The following is a 21,153-nucleotide window of genomic DNA, read 5'->3' as shown; positions in this document are numbered from 1 at the left end:
CCTCTAAGATTTGGATGCTGTCTCCCTTAACCTCCACTTGCCCCTGCAGCTGACAAAATGGTGGCCTAAGGTGCTTCAGTCAGTCCAGATGAGAAATGAGGAGATATGCTCTTCAAGGAAAAAGCTTGGGCAGACCAGACATGACAATGTTGTGGCCTTATGTACCCTGGCTGGACCTGCCTTGCAAGTCATGTGGGCAAAACAACAATGAAAGTGCTTAGACTATGCTGAAACGGCAGCCAGATGGCTTTTGAAATTGCTGCTAAAAAGAATTAACATTGGCACTGAGCCAAGGTGCTCATCATCTCATCATGCACTTGTTTAAGCTGATGAAATCATCATTCTTTGCACCAAACAGATGGCAGGATAACCTTGTGTACCTACAAACCCTCTGCAGTGATCTGTTGGTGACTTTAAATAGCAGCTGTTATTAAACCAAAGTACTAAAAACAATGATAAGGCTGGCTTTAAGAATTGAAAGGCATTGCTATACGTGTGACACACTGTTTGGTTTAAGTGTCTCTGGGCTCCAGAGTTCATATGTCACTATTTCCCCCACTTTCCATAAGCAGTTAAATGTTTGGTCCTAAGTGTGCAAACCCTCTGTGACATTGGAGCAACTGAGCCAATGGCAGCCATGACACCCCAGGCAGTCCACTTTCTGTGATGTCAGAAAAGCTGAGCCAATGGCAACCAGCAGGCAGTCATGGCGACACTTCAGTGACATCAGAACCATTGAGCCAATGGAATCCAGAAGGCAGATGTGACATTGTTCAAGCAAGTCAATGACAGGCATAATGCCTTAGACCTTCTTTGGGGCTCCTGATATCACAGACAGCTTGCAAGTATAGGACTGGCTGGCAATTTGTTAGTCTCAGTAAGAAAAGTTTACTGTCTAATCAGAGCAGATGAGTTAAGCATCTAGTGAGATACGAAAAGATCCTTAGCTTGTTGGTGTCATAGCTGCCAACTTTCCCCTTTTTTTAAGGGAAATTCCCTTATTCCGAATAGGATTCCTTGCAAGAAAAGGGAAAAGTTGACAGCTATGGTTTGTGTGCATCTCTCTGTGTAGGTCTATCATTCTGTTCAGTATTTGGTGGGAATGAGCCGTGCAGCTTACATGTTTTTCAACCCATCCAAATTTATATGGCAGTTAGATACAAGATGCGGACATTCCTTGACAGCCAGAAGAGCTAAAAAAAAGAGAAGGTTTTGTTGAGGCTGTCATGTTACCCCCAAGTGGTTCCTCAACCAACAAGGCCAGTTCTACAATTAGGCAGAACTTAGTCAAGTCATATTAGGTGCTGAGTGGTGGGGGGAGGGGCAGGGAGTGGTGGCAAGGTGTTGACGCAAAACCTGCCCTGTGTCCCCTAAGCCAACCTGCTCCCCTCAGGAAGACACACTGTCCCACTGTCAGTGTCAAAATAAGGCTCAGCTACTAGTTCAAACAGCTTCTGTATGTTAAAGAGGGTCCACCACCTTGTTGTTAGCTTCAGGTGGCAAATGCCTTGGAGTGGCGCTGACCACCAAGAAACGCAAACTTTACAAGGGCAGGCAGCTCAGGTTCCCAGTAAAAGAACTACGTCAACTGGCAGTCCTGAAGGCCAGGAGGCAGCAAGGTGAGACTGGGAGATGAGCATCAGCCCACCTCACAATTTGCATCTTAGGATGGCCTCCAACTAAGTTCTACTCAGAGAACCACTTAAATGAATGAGCCTAAGTTAGCCGTGTCCACTGATTTCAATGGGTCTACTCTGATTAGGACTAGCACTCGATGCAACCCAGAGCACAAAAGCGGGAAGGAGTCTTGTTTCACTTTAAGAACTAGCAGACTTATTGTGGCTTTAAGTGTTTATGGACCAGAGACCAATACATCAGGCGGAAATTACAAGCACATACACAAGAGATACCAACACAGAGACACAGAGGTATAAGGGGTGGCAGTGGTGGTCAACAGTGAAGCCCAAAGTTGGTGGAAGGCAAAAGGTAGAGTCTCTGACACATTTGCCCCATGCTTACAACCTATTTTCTCTGTTCTAACAGTAGATAGCAAAATTGGAGTAAGGTGCATTATGGGTATTGTAGGGCACAAAATGGAGATCTTCCCATTACTGCTTTTTTTCAATGACCAATGGCTGTCACAGCTGCTCCCTGTGGGGATGTGGAATGGGGTGAGCACTTGTCCCCATGCCCGCCCCCCAGCCTTCCCAAATTCAAACTGAAATTTCTCCATTGAGAACTCTGGGTTCAGCCTTAATCTTAGGCATCTGACAGCTTAAATCAGCCTTCCCTCAACCTACTGCTCTCCAGATTCTTCTTTGTTGTCTTCTTTACTTCAATGCTTAACAGTCCCAGCCAACATAGTCACTGGTCTGGAATGATGAGAGCTGTAGTCCAGCCACATGCAGGCAACCAGGTTAAGGCTGGGTTAGAGACATGAATCAACTGAAAATACGTTGAGCATCTGAAAAGGTGCCTATATCACTTGTATAAACAAAGCTAAACCCTGCAGATAGAAAATGCTACCTTACATTTCTTCACGTGAGAATGAATGAGAAAGGACTGTTCTAAAAAGGAAGCCCACTGTGACACATGGGCACCACTTGTATTCAATATTTCAGCTTCACTTTATTTTTAAATTTAAGTCCCACCCACTTAGCCTCTGACCTCGTCCATTTGGAGTCTTGGCCAAGTCTGAGGCTGAAAGAGGTTCCCCACCCCTGATCTCTGAAGAACGTTTATTTAGGACAATTGCTTTTCTCGTAAGCAATTTTGTACAGATTGAATTGATGGCTCAATTAAAACTTATCTGATTAATTAAGCAAGGGAACAATTATCGGTGTATGTGTGTCAGAGAGACAGAGAGAGCAATGAGGCAATACTTCTCAGCAGACCATCTTCGTTTTTGCCCATCTCTCCCAACGGAGGGCCATTTTGATTAAAATTCTCTGTCGCTATTTCATGAGGGCCTCCACTCCCCCCACTGTCGCCCCAAACCACAAAACCCTGGGACAATGAGACCATCCGGGGCATTATGAGGGGGTACCAGGATGCCATCGCAGAAGCTCTGCTCTTGCTGCTTGCAGAACAAAAGAAGGAACCCCTCCAAAAAACTATTGGTGAATCCTGACTCCCCCTGAGAATGTTTGAGGAAACACCCCTTTTTCTGCCTCTGTGAACAGGGTGGAGCTTTTTTGGAAGCCATTCCAAACTGATAACACCACCTCAGGCACCTCTGAGTTCCTGCCACAATCCTTCCACAGATCTGTTTAAGGTGTCCCAAGGTGGGTTTTCTCTGGGGGTGGGGTGGAGTATTCACACCATACCTTTAAAGCATTATGATACTACTTTAAATCATTATGTCTCCCCCCAAAAAAGAATTATGGGAGCTGTGGTTTCTAAGGGTGCTGGGAGTTGTTAGGAGACCTCTACTTCTCTCACAGAGCTACAATTCCAGAGTGGTTTAGCGGTCAATCCCTTTCCACAGGAAACTCAGGGAATTGCAGCACTTGGCAGGGGGATAGAGGCCTCCTAACGATACTCAGCACCCATAACAAACCATAGCTCCAAGATTTCTTGGGGGAAAGCCATGGCTGTTTAAAGCGGCATGGTAGGGCTTTAAATGTATGTCGTGAATGTGGCCTGTGTATGTGTGTGTGTGTGTTAGAAAGAGAGAGAGAGAGAGAGAGAGAGAGAGAGAGAGAGAGAGAGTTTACTGTTAACAGACTTAATATGACTACCTAGGAGTGATTAGTGGGAAGGGGCATCACTTTCCGGAAGTAGGAAGCATAACATAGCAGTAAGGTCAACGTTTTGTGGGTGCGCAGATGGGAACACCAGATTGGCTCTGTGAGTGCACATGTGCCGTCCTGACCTCCCCACCACCTCGCCCCTTCCCAGTAAGTGACAGCTCCTGTGGTTGCCCCTCTGGAATTTGGCAGGATCAGAGAAACACTGTCATTGTTTTGTTTTGTTTTTTTAAAAAGAAAAACAAGGTGGGAATTTTGCTCCTGCTCAGAGACATTCTGAGCTGTCTTCTTCCAAGTCTCTTCAGTTCACCAGCCTTCTCCTTCACTTCGCTCCTTGTTAAAGGTTTGTCATTACTGTGTTACTCTTAATAAACTTTTTTTTTTTAAAAAAGGACCCATGCACGCAACCCCCACCCCCCAAGGAATCATTGCCAAAATATACACTATACACAGGCGAGTCCATCCATTCACATGATATGTATATGTACAGAGTCTCTAGGAACAGTCTGCTGGGTGCAGTGCACAGGGGACCAGAGAGAAGGAAGGCATGTATTAACGGACACGAGCCTAAACCAATCATGGTTTCAAGCACTTCCCCTTTTTCTCCCGCCTCTGCAGTTTCCTGAGCCGCCGAGTCCAGGCATCCCTCCACTGGATCACCAAGCTGTTCTTGTCAGCCATTAGTCCTGGCCGGTCAGTGGGGTTTTCGCTGATCCCCATGACCAAGTACTTCCTGCTGATTTGGATCTTGGGGCATTTGCACGCCAGGTCTTTCATGTGGATCCACAAGAAGTTGTCGCCCCTTTTCACCCGTTCGTCTCTGCACTTGTAGACCGAGAGGATGTTGACAGTGAACTTGGCCCAGTTGGCCACCGTCTCCATGTCTAAGACGTTGACTTGGACAACTGCAGGGCAAGAAAGGAGAGAAAGTGAGGCCACAGGTGGCAAGGAACTGATGCTGAATATGTGAAGTGATGTATTAGAATTAAACTTACAAAGAGTTGTTGAGCAATCATGAGATTTCATAGTCATGAAATCATAAAAACAGTTTTATGCTGTTTCCGAACGAGCTGCACTGACTGCCAGTATTTTACCAAGTGAAGTTGAAAATGTTACTGTTAGTGCATAAACCCTTAATGGCCTAGGACCAGCTCGCCTGAAGGTTACTTGCCTTGTCCCTTCTAATCTGGCCAGACCACTGCAATAATGTGGAGAAGCCCTCCTGACTGTCTCACAGTTATCTCTTTATTTGTTTAGTTTCTACACGAATCAAAGCTTTTAGCAGCATAGGGGCACAAGTAAAGATGCAACTCTGTTCCTACTGAGGTCAGACAGGTGTGTACAATCCAGATATCTCATTGCCTGCCAAAACTGCATTTGTTTTTAGAGAATTAGTTTGAATCAATTATTCTGGATTTTATGATTTTATAGTTTGCTGGTGGGACTCAGCTGAGTCCTATCAGCAGAAGATCTGAGTGAGAGGAAATGTCCATCTAGCCCACCTTCTTGTTCTCACAGTGACCAAGCAGATGCCTCAATGGGAAGCCCTACTGATGGCACTTCAACTTTAAACAGGGTTTGCACTGACCAGCCCCTTAAAGCACTTCTTTAAACAGAGGTGGTCAACGATGCAATAGCATAGCAACCTGCAATTCGCGGCAACTTGTTCTTACTCCATTCATAGTCATATCAGAGGCAAGCATTACAGGTTCCTGAGATTTGCACTCTGAGTAAAGGAATGCAGCTTTGGGTGACCTTCTCAAAGTGGTAGATCATCTTTTATCATCTCCATGTCTCTACACCAAACCCTCCAAGCGTCCCTATTTTCTAGGGACAGTCACGGATTTACAGAAGCCATCCTGGAATGTCCCACTTTTCCTTAGGTCATCTCTATTTTCACTGGAGAAATGTTGGAGGGTATGGAGTTATGCAACCCCTGAGTCAAGGAGATAAGTACTATACAACCTTTAGAAGACATCTGAAGGCAGCCGTGTATAGGGAAGTTTTTTAATGTTCAGTTTTTTATTCTGGTCTTAGACAGGTTCGAAGCTGCCCAGAGTGGCTGCAGCAACCCAGTCAGATGGGTGGGGTATAAATATTACCGTTGATATTATTATTATGGGATAGGACATTCATTGGAGAAATGTTGGAGGGTATGCTACACTACTGTTGTTACTAGCTTTTTTTGTGCTACAGCATTGATTTTTTAAAAAATTATAGGATTCATATGTTTTGTTTATAATGATGCCTTGTCGATCCTGATAGACCGAAAAGCAGGGAACACAAATGTATTTAAATAAACGATCTCTGATCACAATTATCTGCAAGGCTAACTGCCTTTGCAGAAGATATCATTTAAAAGCCAAAACACTTCTCGGCTACCACCCCGTCTCACGTCCATCTTCCCGTTCCCTTCCACCTTGCCAAAAACATCTTTTCTGTCTGAGCCAAGGAGTTCCTGTGGGAGATCAATCACAAACCACAGCCTCTTTTAGGGATCCTCCCTCTGCTCCAAAGAGTGAATGTGCTTGTGTCAGGGTGATTTACAACCTGCCGTCAGGATGTCCTGAGTCCAAACTTCACACACATCCCATCCCATTCAAACCCTCTCACCCCACACACCTTGCAAAACAAGGGAATTGGGAAGAAGAGAGGGTACTTTTTAACATATTTGGCAGACAGGGAGTGACTGTGGGTTTAGGCAAGAAGGGGAGAGGGTCCAGCAAGTTCTCCTAGTTGTGTGTGTGTGTGTGTGTGTGTGTGTGAGAGAGAGAGAGAATTTCAAAGTGGAGAAATATGGCAAGATCGGCAGCCCCTGAAGCCAGGAGCATATAACAAGCACAGGAAACATGGGGAAGCCGTCCCATACTAATTTTTTTGTCATCTTTGCCATGTCACTTTTGTTTTGTCAATCCCTGTTTGGAATCTGATCACCAGGAATCAGCAAAACAACTTCACTCGTGTCATATTGCTTGTGTAACAAACAGCAGGGCACTGGTAGGTTTGGATCCACTGAATTCAGTGCAGATCCCACTGGGAGGTGGATAATCTCCAGGGCCCAGTCCTCAGAGCCCTGGAGTCGCTGTAGCAACCATCCCTCCTCTGCCATGACTTTCCACCATAGTCAGCTTGAGCTAGCAGGGATATATGGGGAGGAGGGAAGAGAAATGGAAGAGCTGGGTGGCCTTTGATATCAGCATTTTGAGCACCCAAAGGCCATATCTAAGCTTGAGATATAGTCTGCATTTGCACGATACATTCAAAACAGTCATACCACATTAAACTGTTATGGCTCCCCAAAAATAATTCTGAGAACTGTAGTTTGTTATGGGTGCTGTGAGCTGTGAGGATACCCCTAGTCCCCTCACAGAGCTACAGTTCCCAAAGTAGCTTAACAGCCAATCTTCTTCTCAGAGAATTTAGCTCTGTGGGGGGGAATAACACAACTCTCGGCACTTTTAACAAACGGCAGTTTCCAGGTTTGGGGGGTGGGGTCATGGTTGCTTAAAGTGGTATAATACCATTCTAAATGCAGATGGAGTCTAACATATCTAGTGAAAATGACCTCATGAAGCAAAAGGTAGATTTCAGTGATCTGGTTATTAGTGCTCCCACCTCCATCACAAAGGTTTGATCAGCAGCTTGTTCAAAGACCCGAATCAGAAGCCAAATGAGTACTGTATATGATAATCTGGGCTCTTTCTGGCCTACTTAAGGCAGTAGAAGCCATTCCATTACAGCCCAACTGCTATCTGCCTAAGCCATCCCGCACCTGCCAGCTTAGAACCAGGCTGTCAGTTGGCACTGCCTATCACCTTCCTCCTCTTTAGTCTCACTTTTGCTGCTGTAGAACTCTACAGGGAGGAGGATGGAGAGAAAACAAGAATTATCTGGATCTGCCTGCCTGCCGTTGGCTCTGGCGCCACCTACAGTGGACCTCCCTGCTTTCCACCCTCCTACTGCCAAAGGGCAACAGCTACCACCTGTACAAGATGCTGCCTAAAATTTGTGCTCAGGATCTCCTGCAAATTTTATTTAAAATTTTAATAGTGGCTGTAGGCCCCCTGAATAGGATCAGGGACATGGCACCAGGCAAGAAGGGTTATCTGTTTGTTTTGTCTGTGGAGTGCTGAGGGCATGGGTTTGTTTGGGAAAACAGTGTTGTGCTGTGGCCCCAATCTGATTAATGACTCTTTGCTACTTCTATTATATTTAGGTGAGAGAGATCGAGGTCCTGATCTCATCTAAAGTGATGCTAACATGTATCAGGAGGACTTCTCAGAGGCAGAGCTAACTGTTCCAGCACCTGGAGAGGCACACATGCTGTGCACCTGTGGGGGCGGGGCTAGCTGCCCACAGGGGCACCTTCTGTGGTGAGCATCCCAGGGGGGTGCTGTCTGCAGCGCACATCCCAGGGGGGTGCCACCTGCGACGAGCATCCCAGGGGGATGCAGTGAGTGTCTGGGAGTGGGGCGGCGATGTCACCCCCCTCAGGGATGACACCCAGTGCGTGCCGCCCCCCCCCCGCACCTCCCTTCTTCCACCACTGGGACTTCTGAGCCCAGAGATCTTACAGTCTGCAGCTGGTGCTTCTTAAAGACTTATTTGGAAACCACTGACCAGAAGGTAGGGCAAGTTCCCAGATAGGAAATTCCTGGTTTGACCTTTACATTCTGAGAATCCCTTTTGCATTAGAGAAAGGAGAGCTGCTCCTTACCGTAATCTTTCTTGCAGTACTTTTTCATGTTAATTTTGTAGTTGCCTTTGGCTGGTTTGCAGTAGGAGTCACAATCTGCAGGAAAATACAAGGGAGAAATGCAATTAGGATGACAACTAAGAAGTCAGCAGGGCGGCAGCAACATCATAGTGAGGGATGGACAAAATTATCAATTTCTGTTTCTCATTCTTTCTTGTCATTTCCACAGTTCTCTGTATTGCTGCATCAGTTGCCAATGTTCCTTGCCCACCAGCCCCCCACCCACCATTCCCTCAGCACCCATGGGGTTGGGAGTACAGTGGTACCTTGGTTTACAACCATAATCTGTACCGGAGGTCCGTTTGTAAACCAAAACAGGTTGTAACCCAAGGCACCAATGGGGCCTCCCCCCAAAAATTGTTCGTAATCCAAAAAAAATGGGTTGTAATCCAAAAAAAGGTTGCAAACCGGGACACGCACTTCCGGGTTTGACATGTTTGTAATCCAAAACGTATGCAAACCAAGGTACCACTGTAAAAGGAAATTTCTGCTTTGGACCCTAGTCATGCTACATCAAATGCCCTTATAGTTGAGACTACACAGTATTAAATAAACAAGCAAGCAAGCAAACAAATGATATTTGAAGGAGGCATTATTATTTAGAAGTTCAGCTTGTAAAACCCACTGAGCTTCAACAAAAGCTCTTCAAACCGCCGAAATGCAGCCTTTAGGGTGATGTTCAACTAAGTATTTCTTCAGAGTAGACCCAATGAAACATGACTAAGTTAGCTCCGTTTATTTCAGTTGGTCTACTTATTTGAAAACCACCCTTAGTTTTTAGTTAGAAAAGCAAACAATCTTAAACTGTTGGCATGAAGTAGGAGCCAAAGAAAATGAAAGAAGTACCCAGCTTTTGCTTGATTTTAAATCATTCTCTTGACTTCCTGCACTAAACTTTCATTAAAAATAGTATAATTTGAAAGCCTCGCCATCAGCTCATTCCCTTGCCATAGCAAGGATAGTTCATCAGTTGCTCTGGTGTTTTGATAGACAACATCACCTCTGAATAAAGTTCCACAATGGCAGTCCATCACAATGCATATAGCTACGTGCTTCTAAGCTGGAGTTCATCTGGGAAAACAAGCTTGTGGAACACCTCTCTGCCTCTCTGCCTTGACAACAGAAGAGCAAGGAAAATTTAGCATGATGCTGCTTGCAGCAGCCTTCCTGATGTGGTCCCTGCTGCCTCACCCCCAAAGAGGAAGTTAAGGAGGCAGTAATTTCGGTCCCATCCTATGTTTGTCGCAACCAGTGCTGCTTCTGTTCTGCTGCAGTTCAGCTTCTGCTAAAACCTACATTACTCTATTCACTATCCACTATGGCCGAAATGAATTATGTCATTAACTTCAGTGCATTTCTGTGGAAGGAATGTATCAAAAGCAAAGTAGAAAATGATCTAATTATTTATACAACATTTGCGGACTTAAAAAAAATCCCACCACAACAGTGACTATTGCTTGTATTCACTTGCGTGGTTTCCGTTTCTGTCTTTGGGCGAACGTGTGAAATGTTGCATTTTCTGCTCCTGTTTCTGATGGAATTTCACAAAATCCCTCCCCACAAGCAGCATAGGCACCTGGCATTAAACAGCCTGTCCATGTCAGGATCCAAACTCCCCTCCTTTCTTGGCCAACCCCAAACCTCCCCTCCCTCCCTTCCCCCATAAACATTATTTTAGTAATAAAAAGCAGAGCAACAGAGACATTTCCTCCCCCTTGTCCTCCCCCCACAATTCCCTGTCGCCTATCCTTTGAACGTCTCAATTTGCCTCTCTTCAAAGGTTCCGCTTTTTTGGCTGTGCTTCACCCCCCCATCTTTTTTCTAAACCCCATTTTTCTTCCTTCTTTTCTTCCTCTCTCTCGGGTTCCTTGGCCAGCTTGGCTGTGGCTGGCACCACCTCCTCTGGGATGGCTGGCACCATCTCCTCTGGGATGGGGCACACAGTCAATGAAGTTCCCTTTTGGGGCTTTCTTTTCTTTTCTTGGTGCTTGTGAATTGCCAGAGGCTTTGGAGAAAGAAAGTTTGCGGGGGACGGCGGGGTGGGGTGGGGGAGAGAAAATACACTTATCTACATACCCACAACCTCTTGGGCATGCCAACTTTGTTGAGGAGAAAGGGCAGGGTCCCAGAAAGAAATGCGGCCCCAGCTGGGCCTCGGCTGCTCTTGCCATTTCCACTTTGCTCCCTTTTTTCATCCCGGTTTTTATGCTGCCTGCTCCAAATTTGTCTTTGCTAAAAACCACTCAGCATGGAGCTAATTCTGCCTCAACGCAGAGGGAGCAAAGCTATACAATCCAGACTGCCCCTTTCCCACCTCAGCCAGGCCTGCAATGGCCGGCCCTTTGTTGGCTTTGTTTTTCACTCCCAGCTCCTGTTTTCCTGGGGCAAAAGTGCCGAGCCAAACGCCAGTGAGCTGGATGACAGCAGCTGGATCAGTGCACAGCCTTTTCTCCCTCCCTCGTTCTCTCATAGCACTTTCTCCCTCTTGCCTCTTTTAAGGGCTGTAGCTGAGTGGCAGAGCAACTGCTTTGCATGCACAAGGTTCCAGGTTCAATTCCCATCATCTCCTGGTAGGGCAGGGAAAAGACCCACATCAAAAATCCTGGAGAGCTGCTGCCATTCAGCATAGATGGTGCTAAACTAGACAGTCCAAAATGTTGATTGCCCCCTCCCCACAATCCACCTGTCACCATCAAGATCTTTTGAAGTGGTGCTCAGAGATTTGGAAAGTTAGATTAAAAAAGAGGGGGAGGAAGGTGGGGAGATAGAAAGATGAGGGGGAACAAAATGTTTTCTTTTAAAAGCATTAATTGGGGCGGTCCAAAAGTAATAATCCTCCTGTCACACACACTCATCCTCCTGTCACTCTCAAGACCGTTTGAAGAAGTGCTCAGAGATTTGGAAAATCTGATTGACAGAGAGATGGGGGAGTTGAGGCACAGAATCCTGTGAGGCTGACAATAACAACAACAACAACAACAACAAATTTATTATTTATACCCCGCCCATCTGGCTGGGCTTCCCCAGCCACTCTGGGCGGCTTCCAAAAAAATATTAAAATACTGTAATACATGAAACATTAAAAGCTTCCCTAAACAGGGCTGCCTTCAGATGTCTTTTAAAAGCCTGGTAGTTGTTGTTCTCTTTGACGTCTGGTGGGAGGGCGTTCCACAGGGCGGGCGCCACTACCTAGAAGGCCCTCTACCTGGTTCCCTGTAACTTGGCCTCTCGCAGGCAGGGAACCACCAGAAGGCCCTTGGTGCTGGACCTCAGTGTCCAGGTAGAACGATGGGGGTGGAGACGCTCTTTCAGATATACTGGACCGAGGCCGTTTAGGGCTTTAAAAGTCAGCACCAACACTTTGAATTGTGCTCGGAAACGTACTGGGAGCCAATGTAGGTTTTCAAGACCGGTGTTATATGGTCTCGGGGGCCGCTCCCAGTCACCAGTCTTTCAGCAGGCCCACCTACAGTAGCTTCAAAGTTGTGCAAACTTTCCAAGTTCTACAGAACTCTTTGTACAGCAAAGTGACAACTCAGAGCACAAGCTGTTGCCGTCTTTGAAACTCCTGGCTGGAACAATGAGCTATCAGCTCCTTGCTTCTGTTTCAGACTTTGGCTGTTTCTTTGATGTGGCCAGGAAAGAAAGAGTGGCTGAGTTCCAGTTCCTGTTGTCCTACTCCATGAGATTCTTACAGTCCCTGAATAGAGCTGATTGCTGCTGCTTACTCAGCCACTATGCCAAACTCCTCGTTCTAGCCCAGCCACTGCATGTAGTGCTCCTTTGATATGGTCAGTCTTAGCTGGAGTGAAAAAAGGCTTTGCGATTACCCAACAAAGAGGGCCTCATGACCCACCTGTGGGTCCCAACCCACTGGTTGAAGACCTACGTTCTAGAGAAGCTCACAGATCATTGTCAGGCCTGTTAAAACCAACAATAATATCCTTTCCCCTTTTGATTAAAAAACTTAGTGCTGTTGCCTACATAGGGAGTCCCCCAAGAATCTAGAAACCACTTGGTCTTTTAAATGGCCTCGAAGCAGGGATTCCCATTCCAATTAGAGGACTTCTTCATATAAGAGGACTGTCCTCCATAAAGTAAGGGAGCCTGCTCACACTGCCCTACAACAGGGTGTTCTTCTGATGGGGTAGGAGAATGAGACGGTTTATGGAAGACAGTAAACGCAGCATCAGAGTAATTTTGTCGGGAAGAAGTTAACTTGCCACAGAAAGGATCCACGTTATCACAAATGAGAACACGTCTATTCATATCCACCAAGTCATTGATAAATGAGTTGATACATTCGTGGCGCCCTCGCACTGTGGGCTGCTACAGCATGATCAGGACAAGGGAACGTGTCTAGCATAAATAAAGCCTAAGTGAAGAGCATAAGAAAGGAGTTGTAGGCACTGCAAAGGCGAGGTTATGTTTTGTTGAGTCTCCATTTGCTATGACTAAAATTTTTCTTCCAAATGGCTGACTATATTTGGAGTTATGAAGATAGTTGCTTAGTCTAGTTTTGCAGGGAGAGGGAGAGGTTCCGAGCCAAAGACGCCCAGATAGAGAAACCATTTTTCATCGTTTTTATTTTGCATGTCTCTGAAGCGGCAGAAGGCGTGGGTGTCATCAAACAGATTTCAGAGCCCACAGCAGCGGTGGGGTGGGGGGCACCTTTTGAAGCCTGAGGGCCCCCTTCCCTCCTGGGCAAACTCCAGGGGTGGCACATGCCAGAGGCAGAAGTAGGCAGAGCAAGTTTACTCTCCCAACTCTCTCTGTCCACACAAGCAAGAAGCACCACCAGAGTTCAAGGACACATTATAGCCCAGGAGAAATACACCAGTTGCCCTCCATGAACAGATATCTCATAAACTAAAAGTATCTAAAAGATTGATTTTACTTCTTGTATGAATATTGAGGCACATGGTCAGTACCACCTGCATATACAAACATGTGGCTCATTGAATACCTTATGGCAGTGTTCCCCAACCTTGGGCCTCCAGCTGTTTTTGGACTACAACTCCCATCATCCCTCGCAAGCAAGACCAGTGGTCAAGCATGATGGGAATTGTAATCCAAAAACAGCTGGAGGCCCAAGGTTGGGGAACACTGCCTTATGGAACATTTATTCTCAATAAAGATGGAATTCCCAGGTGAATAAAGCAAAGGTAGAGGACTCCTGGATGGTTACGTCCAGTCAAAGGTGACTATGGGGTTGTGGCGCTCAGTTTGCTTTCAGGCCGTTTGTCTACAGACAGCTTTCCAGGTCATGTGGCCAGCATGACTAAACCGCTTCTGGTGCAATGGAACACCGTGACAGAAGCCAGAGTGCACGGAAATGCCGTTTACCTTCCCACTGCAGCAGTACCTATTTATCTACTTGCACTGGCATGCTTTTGAATTGCTAGGTTGAATTGCTAGGTTGGCAGGAGCTGGACAGAGCAACGGGAGCTCACCCTTTGTGGGGATTCGAACTGCCAACCTTCTGATTGGCAAGAGGCTCAGTGGCTTAGACCACAGCACCACCCGCGTCCCTAGTGAATAATGCATTTATTTCTATAGATCTTTATTCTTTGTAAAGACAATATTTGTACGAGTTAATATTTTATTATCTCTTTGGAGCTGCACTGTATCTTCGTACTTTCGTCCTTCAGGCTGTGATGCTTTGTGGTTTATATTTCTGGATCTTTGTTTTATTTCTTTTTGTTATGTTTTCACTTTTTTAAAAAACTCACACACACAAATGAGTGAAGTATTAAATAGATAAAAAAGACACAAGGAGGGTGGAAAGCAGGGCTGGTGCGTGGTGTGGGCTGAGGCTGAGGCTGGGGTGGGGGTTTGGGGAGAGTCCCAAAAACCTGACAAAAAGGACTGGAAGGCCACATCTAGCCTCCGGGCCTGAGATTCTCCATCTCTTCTGTAGTAGAGTATTTATCCAGATGGAGACAGCAGCTTCCTAGGACCACAGCAAACTGTGACCTAAATCGCCTCCTTTTGGATTTGCCAAAGCTGGAAAGTGTGCACAGGTACTGTCAGAACTCCCTGCTTGATGGAAGATGTGCAGAAGGTTAGCAAGAGGGAGCAGGAGACAGACAGACCTGCCACTTGAAATGGTTCTTTCAGAAACCAAAAGACCAAGCCAAACTGAGTTGCCAGCAATCCAAATTGAAGAGACGCTGCCAGAACTCTTTGCGACCATAAATCTTTGTCCCTGTTTTGTATAATTTTTTTTAAGTGCCACAAGATGTAAACTAATCTGCTCAGTTAGAAAAACATGGGTTTTAAAAATATATATATATAAGGGGGGGATTGGGGCAATCTTTGGCAAAGGGTTTCAGTAGGGGGGGAAAGTTCTTAAAAGGACTGGAAATTATTACGATGATTATTTATAAAAGCTATAAAAATCCCCCCGTGAGTGTAAAGTCTACACCACCCCCTCCTCTCCCCCAATCCAGAGCCCTGCATTGCCTTCCTATTCACACCCTCTCACCAGAAATGAGCGAGTCTTCCCAACAGACAGCAGGAACGTGACAGCAAAGAACATAGATGGTTCTGACAAGAAGGATGACTACAATCGCAAGGACAGCTGAGGCAGTGGGGATCAGGATGGGTGAATTACTTTCACCTGCTACAAGAAAACCAGGGCTTCACTTGAGCCTACCAGCACCAAGCTAGGCTCTCCAAACCTACTTTCAGTATGAGACCTTTGCCCCTGAACTTCTTGTGTCAGATTTTCACATAGTTCAGGAACGGCTCTCAAGTTATCTGTTGGACTCCAAATCCCATCAGCTCCAGTCTGCATGACAGATGGTCAGAGATGATGGCATTTGTAGTCCAGCAACATTTGGAAGACCATGTTGGCTGTCCCTGATGCATTTCTGTCCAACTCTCCTGCAAAAGAAGACTGTACAACTGAATACAAAAGCAGAAGCAGGCAAGTCTCCCGTGCACCTGTCAATTGCCTTCTGTGCCACCATTCAATAAAGATAATGGTGCAACACAGAGCCCCTGTGGATGTTGTTGGACTACAGCACCTATCAGCTCTAGCCAGCAAGGCCAATGGTCAGGGATGGCAGGAGTTAAACTCCAGTGGTATCTGGAGGAGCACAGGTCCTGCATCCCAGCAATATACCAAGCTCCAGTGGCAAAGGTCACAACTGTGTGGGTTTTGTGATTTTACAACTGCACTGTGCAGCCACAGAATTTGGTAACTGGTGCTATATAGCATATAGTCAAAGGCCCATACATAAACTATCAAGCACTGCAATATACACTGAGAGTTCCTTGTGAAGGAGGATTGCCTCCCTAGGTACTAACTTTGGAAGGTCAACTTCAGGTATCTTGACAGACAGGAGACAAGCCACACCATCAAATTTCTGTTGTAGACTGCCTCTTTCTGTGACGCTTGCTCATATGATGCTTTGGGGTGACCTTTGGCTATGGGGTTGGGAAATTTCTGAAGTCTTTAAAAGTTGTTACACACTTTTGTTCTGGGTCATCACTCTGTTGTAACAGAAAATAAAGACTTGCCTTGCATTCTTCAATTGATTCCTGCCTCTACTCATTCTTCTCCGACTGATAATGAACTTTGGGGATACTGGGCTATAAAAGCCAATTCCATTTCCCCCCTCTTATATCAGTATCAATCCTTGGCTCTCAGGTTCTGTATTGCGTTCTTAGAACGCAAGAGCCCTGCTGGGTGAGGCCGAAAGACTCATCTAGTCAAGCATCCTGTTCTCAGCGATGTTCAGCAGCTAGTATTCAATATCATACCTTTACTTCCTTCATTTAAGTGATAAAAAGCAGCTCCAGGTGTGTGTGTATGTTTGTGTGCAGTGGAGGGGGGAGGCAATAGAGACCAGGAAAATCACATGGGGGAGAAAGAGTTAACCCCCCTTCCCTAGTTGCAAAGTTCTAGATGGGTGGCGTCGGCTCCAGTTTCATTTACTATTAAAAACAATGACCCATGGATCTCTTAATGTCATCTCATGTGGGTTTAGTCCCAAGGCCCTCCTTTTTAGGAAGAGCTTTTTTTGAGCAGCTTACTAGAGCTGGCTACGTCTTATAGTGATACTTAAAGCTGTTGTTTTATTTGTCTTTGGTGGCTGTTCCATTTCTCTGTTTATAAAGTTTGTATGTATTTTATCTTAGTGGACTGTAATAAGCCTTTGGCTGGGAATCAGGATCTAAAAATGAACAGGATCTAAAAATGAAAAATAAAATATAAATTAAAGATACGGGAGCCTTGCTCTCCCCCCATCTACCTCTCTCCCTCTGTGTGGGCCTATGTCCACACGTAGACTAACCATAGAAGACCATCTTCCAAACTGGGTTGCTTGCAAACTGACCTGATTTGTTTTAAGATAAAACATGTGCCAAAATAATGTGATCTTTGTGTGTATTTTTTAAAAAGGCATATTGCTGTGGAATTGGGATGGAAAAGACTCGTGAATGAACAGAGATGGTATGTTTCTGAATACCAGTTGCTGGGGGGTCACAAGTGGGGTAGATGCAGGGCTTTTTTTCCCCAGCCAGAGCTCACTGGAGCTCAGTTTCGCCACCTCTCAGGTGGGTGCCACTACCAGTGCTTTTTTTCTTTAAAAAGTGTTTAGGGGTACTCTCATTTTCCTACTCATATTGAAATACTGCCCCTCAATGAGGCCAAACTTAGATTCACAAAATGTTTAGGGGTATGCGTGCCCCCAGAAAAAAGCACTGGCCATTACCATTCTAAGAGAACAAGAGAGGAGTTTATGGTGAGTTTTTTTTTCTTGAAAAACAGAACTGGGTAGAAGGTTGTGGCATTCAGGTCCTGTTTGTAGATTTCCCATTAGGGCATCTGGCTGGCCACTGTGAAAACACGATGCTAGACTCTCTCCTTTTTTGTGTTCCAGAGCTTTCCCTGTGAAAACCTGCTCTCTACCACTGAATCGGAGCAAATGGGAATCCGTGGAAAACACAAATTGCCATTTGTTCCAATTCAGCAGTAAAGAGCGGGTTTTCATGGGGAAATCTCCAGAGCAAAAAGAAAGAGCTTCAAAGGCTGAACCTGTGCCTGGAAAGCATGGGACAAAATGTAAGTGTGCATAAGCCCTGCCTCTTGCATGCCTGGAAGGAGGATGGAGATGTATGGTGTGTTCAGAAACCTCTGCTTTTTGCATGACTGGAATGCAACCTACTGTACAAAGGTAAAGGTTGCAGCCATTGGCTCTGTGCATTCTTGAATCTGGCTCTACACACCACTAGGTACCTACCACCCCCAGAAATTTGTCCATGAAGTTTGTTCCCCACTTTTGTGCTGTAGAGATGAGAGCTAGGAAGGAAGGAGAAGGATGAGGGAGGAAGAAATGGTCTGGGATTTGGAAAGGAGGAAGGAAGAAAAGGGGGAATGGAAAAATGGAAAGAATGTGGACAAAGGGAAAGGAAGGAAGGAATTCAATCCAGGATTTGGAAAGGAAGGATGTTGAAAAGGAAGGAAAGAAGCCTATGAGAGCAAAAGAAGGGGGGAGGAAAGAAAGGAAAAGGCCTAATGATTTTCAAAACTCAGTTAATAAAAATATGCCTATGAAAGGCAGGAAATAGTTCTGGGAATTAATAACGTAAGGAACTTTTTTCTTTTTTTTAGAAGGCTCAGTTTTGTGCAGCGTACCCTTCTCAGACTGTAAAATTAATTTCACTCCACATTTCTGTGAAGTGCAGAAAGAGAAAATGGAAAAAGAGCAACCCAAATTCATCTGATGTGGCCGGAGGTTGAGGGTAGTAATAGTTTTCCATGCAAGACAGTTTGAGGCTGGTGTGTTCACATGTACGGTATTCCAAGTATTCCAAGTTCCAAGTACTATATGGAATCCCTTGATCCTTGGGTATTTGAAAATACTTGCTTAACCATGCATCTGAAAAATGCTCCCTGAATTGTTTTGGGGATGAATCCAGGGTGAGATGGATTAATTGTTTCAGGGGCCACATTTCAAGGCAACGGAATCCCCAGAGAATGCTGTGCTTTGCCAGGGAGATTCAGAATTTTAAGTTTTCTGTGGTTTTACATACTTTTATTCAGACTTCTATAATTTCTATTTTATTTTATTATGAGATTTCATTTCATTTTAGTCACTCTAATATTTGTTAAGAGCAATAACCCCTCCCTCTTAAGGGGCAAGGTGTGATTTGCCCAGGAAATTCAGCTTTCTATGTTTGTTCATTTTGTAGTTTTTCTGGTGCCCTCCTTGTGGAACGCACTCCCATCAGATGTCATGGAGATAAAGAACTATGCAACTTTTAGAAGACATCTGAAGGCAGCCCTGTATCAGGCAGTTTTTTAATGTTTGATGCTTTTAGACATGTTGGAAGCTGCTCAGATTGGCTGGGGCAACTGAGCCAGGTGGGTGGGGTATAAATAATAAAATTATTATATTTATTTCTGCTACCTTGTCTCACTGTTATATTGTTAAACTCTGCATTGCAGTGCTCTAAGGACTAGAAACAAAGGAATCCAAATGTCTCTCATACAAGTCAATTCGGAAAGAAGGAGAAGGACCTGCCATTGTGTAAACCAGGGATGTGGAACTTCTTGCCTTCCAGATGTGGTTGGGCTTCCACTCCCATCAGCTTTAGCCAGCATGGCCAATGGTTAGCAAGTGGGCAGGGCCAGATTAACCATTAAGCAAAATAAGCATGTGCTTAGGGTATTAAGGGAAGGGGAGCACCACAGAATTTTTCAATTGCCGGATTGTTAACACTGATGGTCACGAATTGCTCAGTTGAGCATTCATTTTCTCAGCAGAAGTAATAAAAAAAACCCCAACAGAACAACTGTGCAACAAGGCTGGCTGGATGCCTTATCACTACTGAGTATAGAAGCAGATGGGGTACATAAGATTAGTTTTGAGGATCTGATCAAAGACTTTTGTATGGTTTCATTTCAAAAAAACAAAATTTTATTTTACGGCTTATTATTGTTTATATTTTGAATTAGAAATGATATGGGGGCACCAAAATCCTTTAAGTGCTTAGGGCCTCTAAAGGTCTTAATCCAGCACAGGGGTAGCCAGCATGGTGCCTTCTGGGAAGTTGTTCATACTAGAGAGTCCATCATCCCTGATCATTGGTCATGCTGGCTGAGGCTCATGAGAGTTAACAGTGTCCAATGACACCTGAAGGGCACAACATTGATGACTCTTCTCTTAGCATATGCACACATGGCTCTGTTTACAAGCTTCTTTGCTGCTTTCAGGTATGATGGATTGACTCACCGCTGTGTGCCACTAGCTTACTGGGTTGCCAACCTAATCAAACAGCTTGCTAACTACACAGAGGATTTGTTCCTTTCATTCCCTCTGGCAATTTCACTTTGGCCACCTTGGATCTTGGTGGGCAGCAAAGAACTATACCCGAAGCCAATGCAGGAACACCAAGCCCAGGGGATGGAGATGGGGATGAGTTCTCCTGCTGCCTTGTCTAGGGGCAGCAGTAGACAGATGCCCGCCTCTGTGCTAAATGGGGCAGAAAGTTGTTTTTTGGTTTTTTAGCACCAGCATGGTAGGCCTAAGACTGCTTGAATGTGAAGGGAAAGGAGGAGAGCAAGAGTCTATAAGTTAAAAGCAGAGTCCATAAATGAGCTAAAGGGGCAACGCGATGAGATTGCAAAGAGAAAGCTCAAATCAAACAGATTTCCAAATGCGGAAAGCTGAGGATCAGCTCACTCACGCTAGTGTATCCATCATGAGGTACAACCCTATAAAAGTGTCAAATGGGGTTGGACGGGCATCAGAGAAGCTGCTTCTTAAGCACCACGATCCCTTGCCAGCTGCTGGTCTGACAAATTTCCCCTCCTTGCCCCCCTCCCTGCCCCCATCCATGATTCTTTCAGACTTTCAGAAAACCATACCATTGATTCAATTCTACAGATTCTATCCTGCCCATTTGCGGCAATTCCAATGCAATGGTTGCCCGGCTGGAACATTAAGAAAACTGATTCATTCATTCAAGGTGATCTGATATTGGGCTCATCCACACGTCCACTTGTCTTGCTGCCCCCCCCCCCCCGAAAAAACCCTCTTTACCACAGAATTGGAGGAAAGAAATGTCAAGCTGGTTTTTTTGTGGTTTGACGTTTGCTCTGATTCAGCAGTAAAGAGTGGATTTTCCTAGTGAAAGCAGTGTAGCAAACAGAAAACCACTCAGACTTATGCCTAGCAAACACAAGACAAGCAGAAAACCTCTTGGACCTATGCTTTCTAGGACAAGCAGAAGTGTGAACAAGCTCATTGTTGGCTAATTTAAAGTTGTCTTCTTGGTTCCAAAGGATAACAAAGCATTGTGGGCATCACCTTCAACTCCTGGTGTTATGGCCTGGCTATCCGAAGCACCGTCAACTTCTATAGGGTCCTTTTTGAAGACTCTGATCATTAACTGAGTCCCTGCTCAGATCCCGTGGCCTTAGGAACACAGAAAGCTGCCTTGTACTGAGTCAGACCCTTGGTCTATCTAGCTCAGTACTTCCCACACTGACCAGCAGTGACTCTCGGGGATGTCAACCATGGTTCACTCCCAGTCCTACCCGGAGATGCTAGGGATTGAACCTGGGACCTTCTGTATGCAAGGCAGATGTTTTACCACTGAGCTATGCTTCTTCCCCAACCTTGCGAGACAAAG

The 21,153-nt window shown here is 45.4% G+C and overlaps 1 protein-coding gene across 1 annotated transcript in view; it reads right to left on the bottom strand.

The window, feature by feature from the left end:
* Positions 1–1,833: 1,833 nt before the first annotated feature.
* The window catches only part of NTN3 (netrin 3), a 112,476-nt gene continuing 93,156 nt past the window's right edge, over positions 1,834–21,153 (bottom strand). Inside the window, exons 7-8 of the mRNA XM_082199102.1 lie at positions 8,467–8,541; positions 1,834–4,654 (exon numbers count right to left, since the gene is read on the bottom strand). Coding sequence (XP_082055228.1) covers positions 4,326–4,654; positions 8,467–8,541 — 404 coding nt within the window. The 3' untranslated portion in view covers positions 1,834–4,325. The remainder of the gene's footprint in view (positions 4,655–8,466; positions 8,542–21,153) is intronic.

Source organism: Podarcis vaucheri, assembly GCF_965113315.1.
Source record: "Podarcis vaucheri genome assembly, chromosome: 14".
NCBI classification, from domain to species: Eukaryota; Metazoa; Chordata; class Lepidosauria; order Squamata; family Lacertidae; genus Podarcis; species Podarcis vaucheri.
This window is presented reverse-complemented; position numbering and strand designations above follow the sequence as displayed.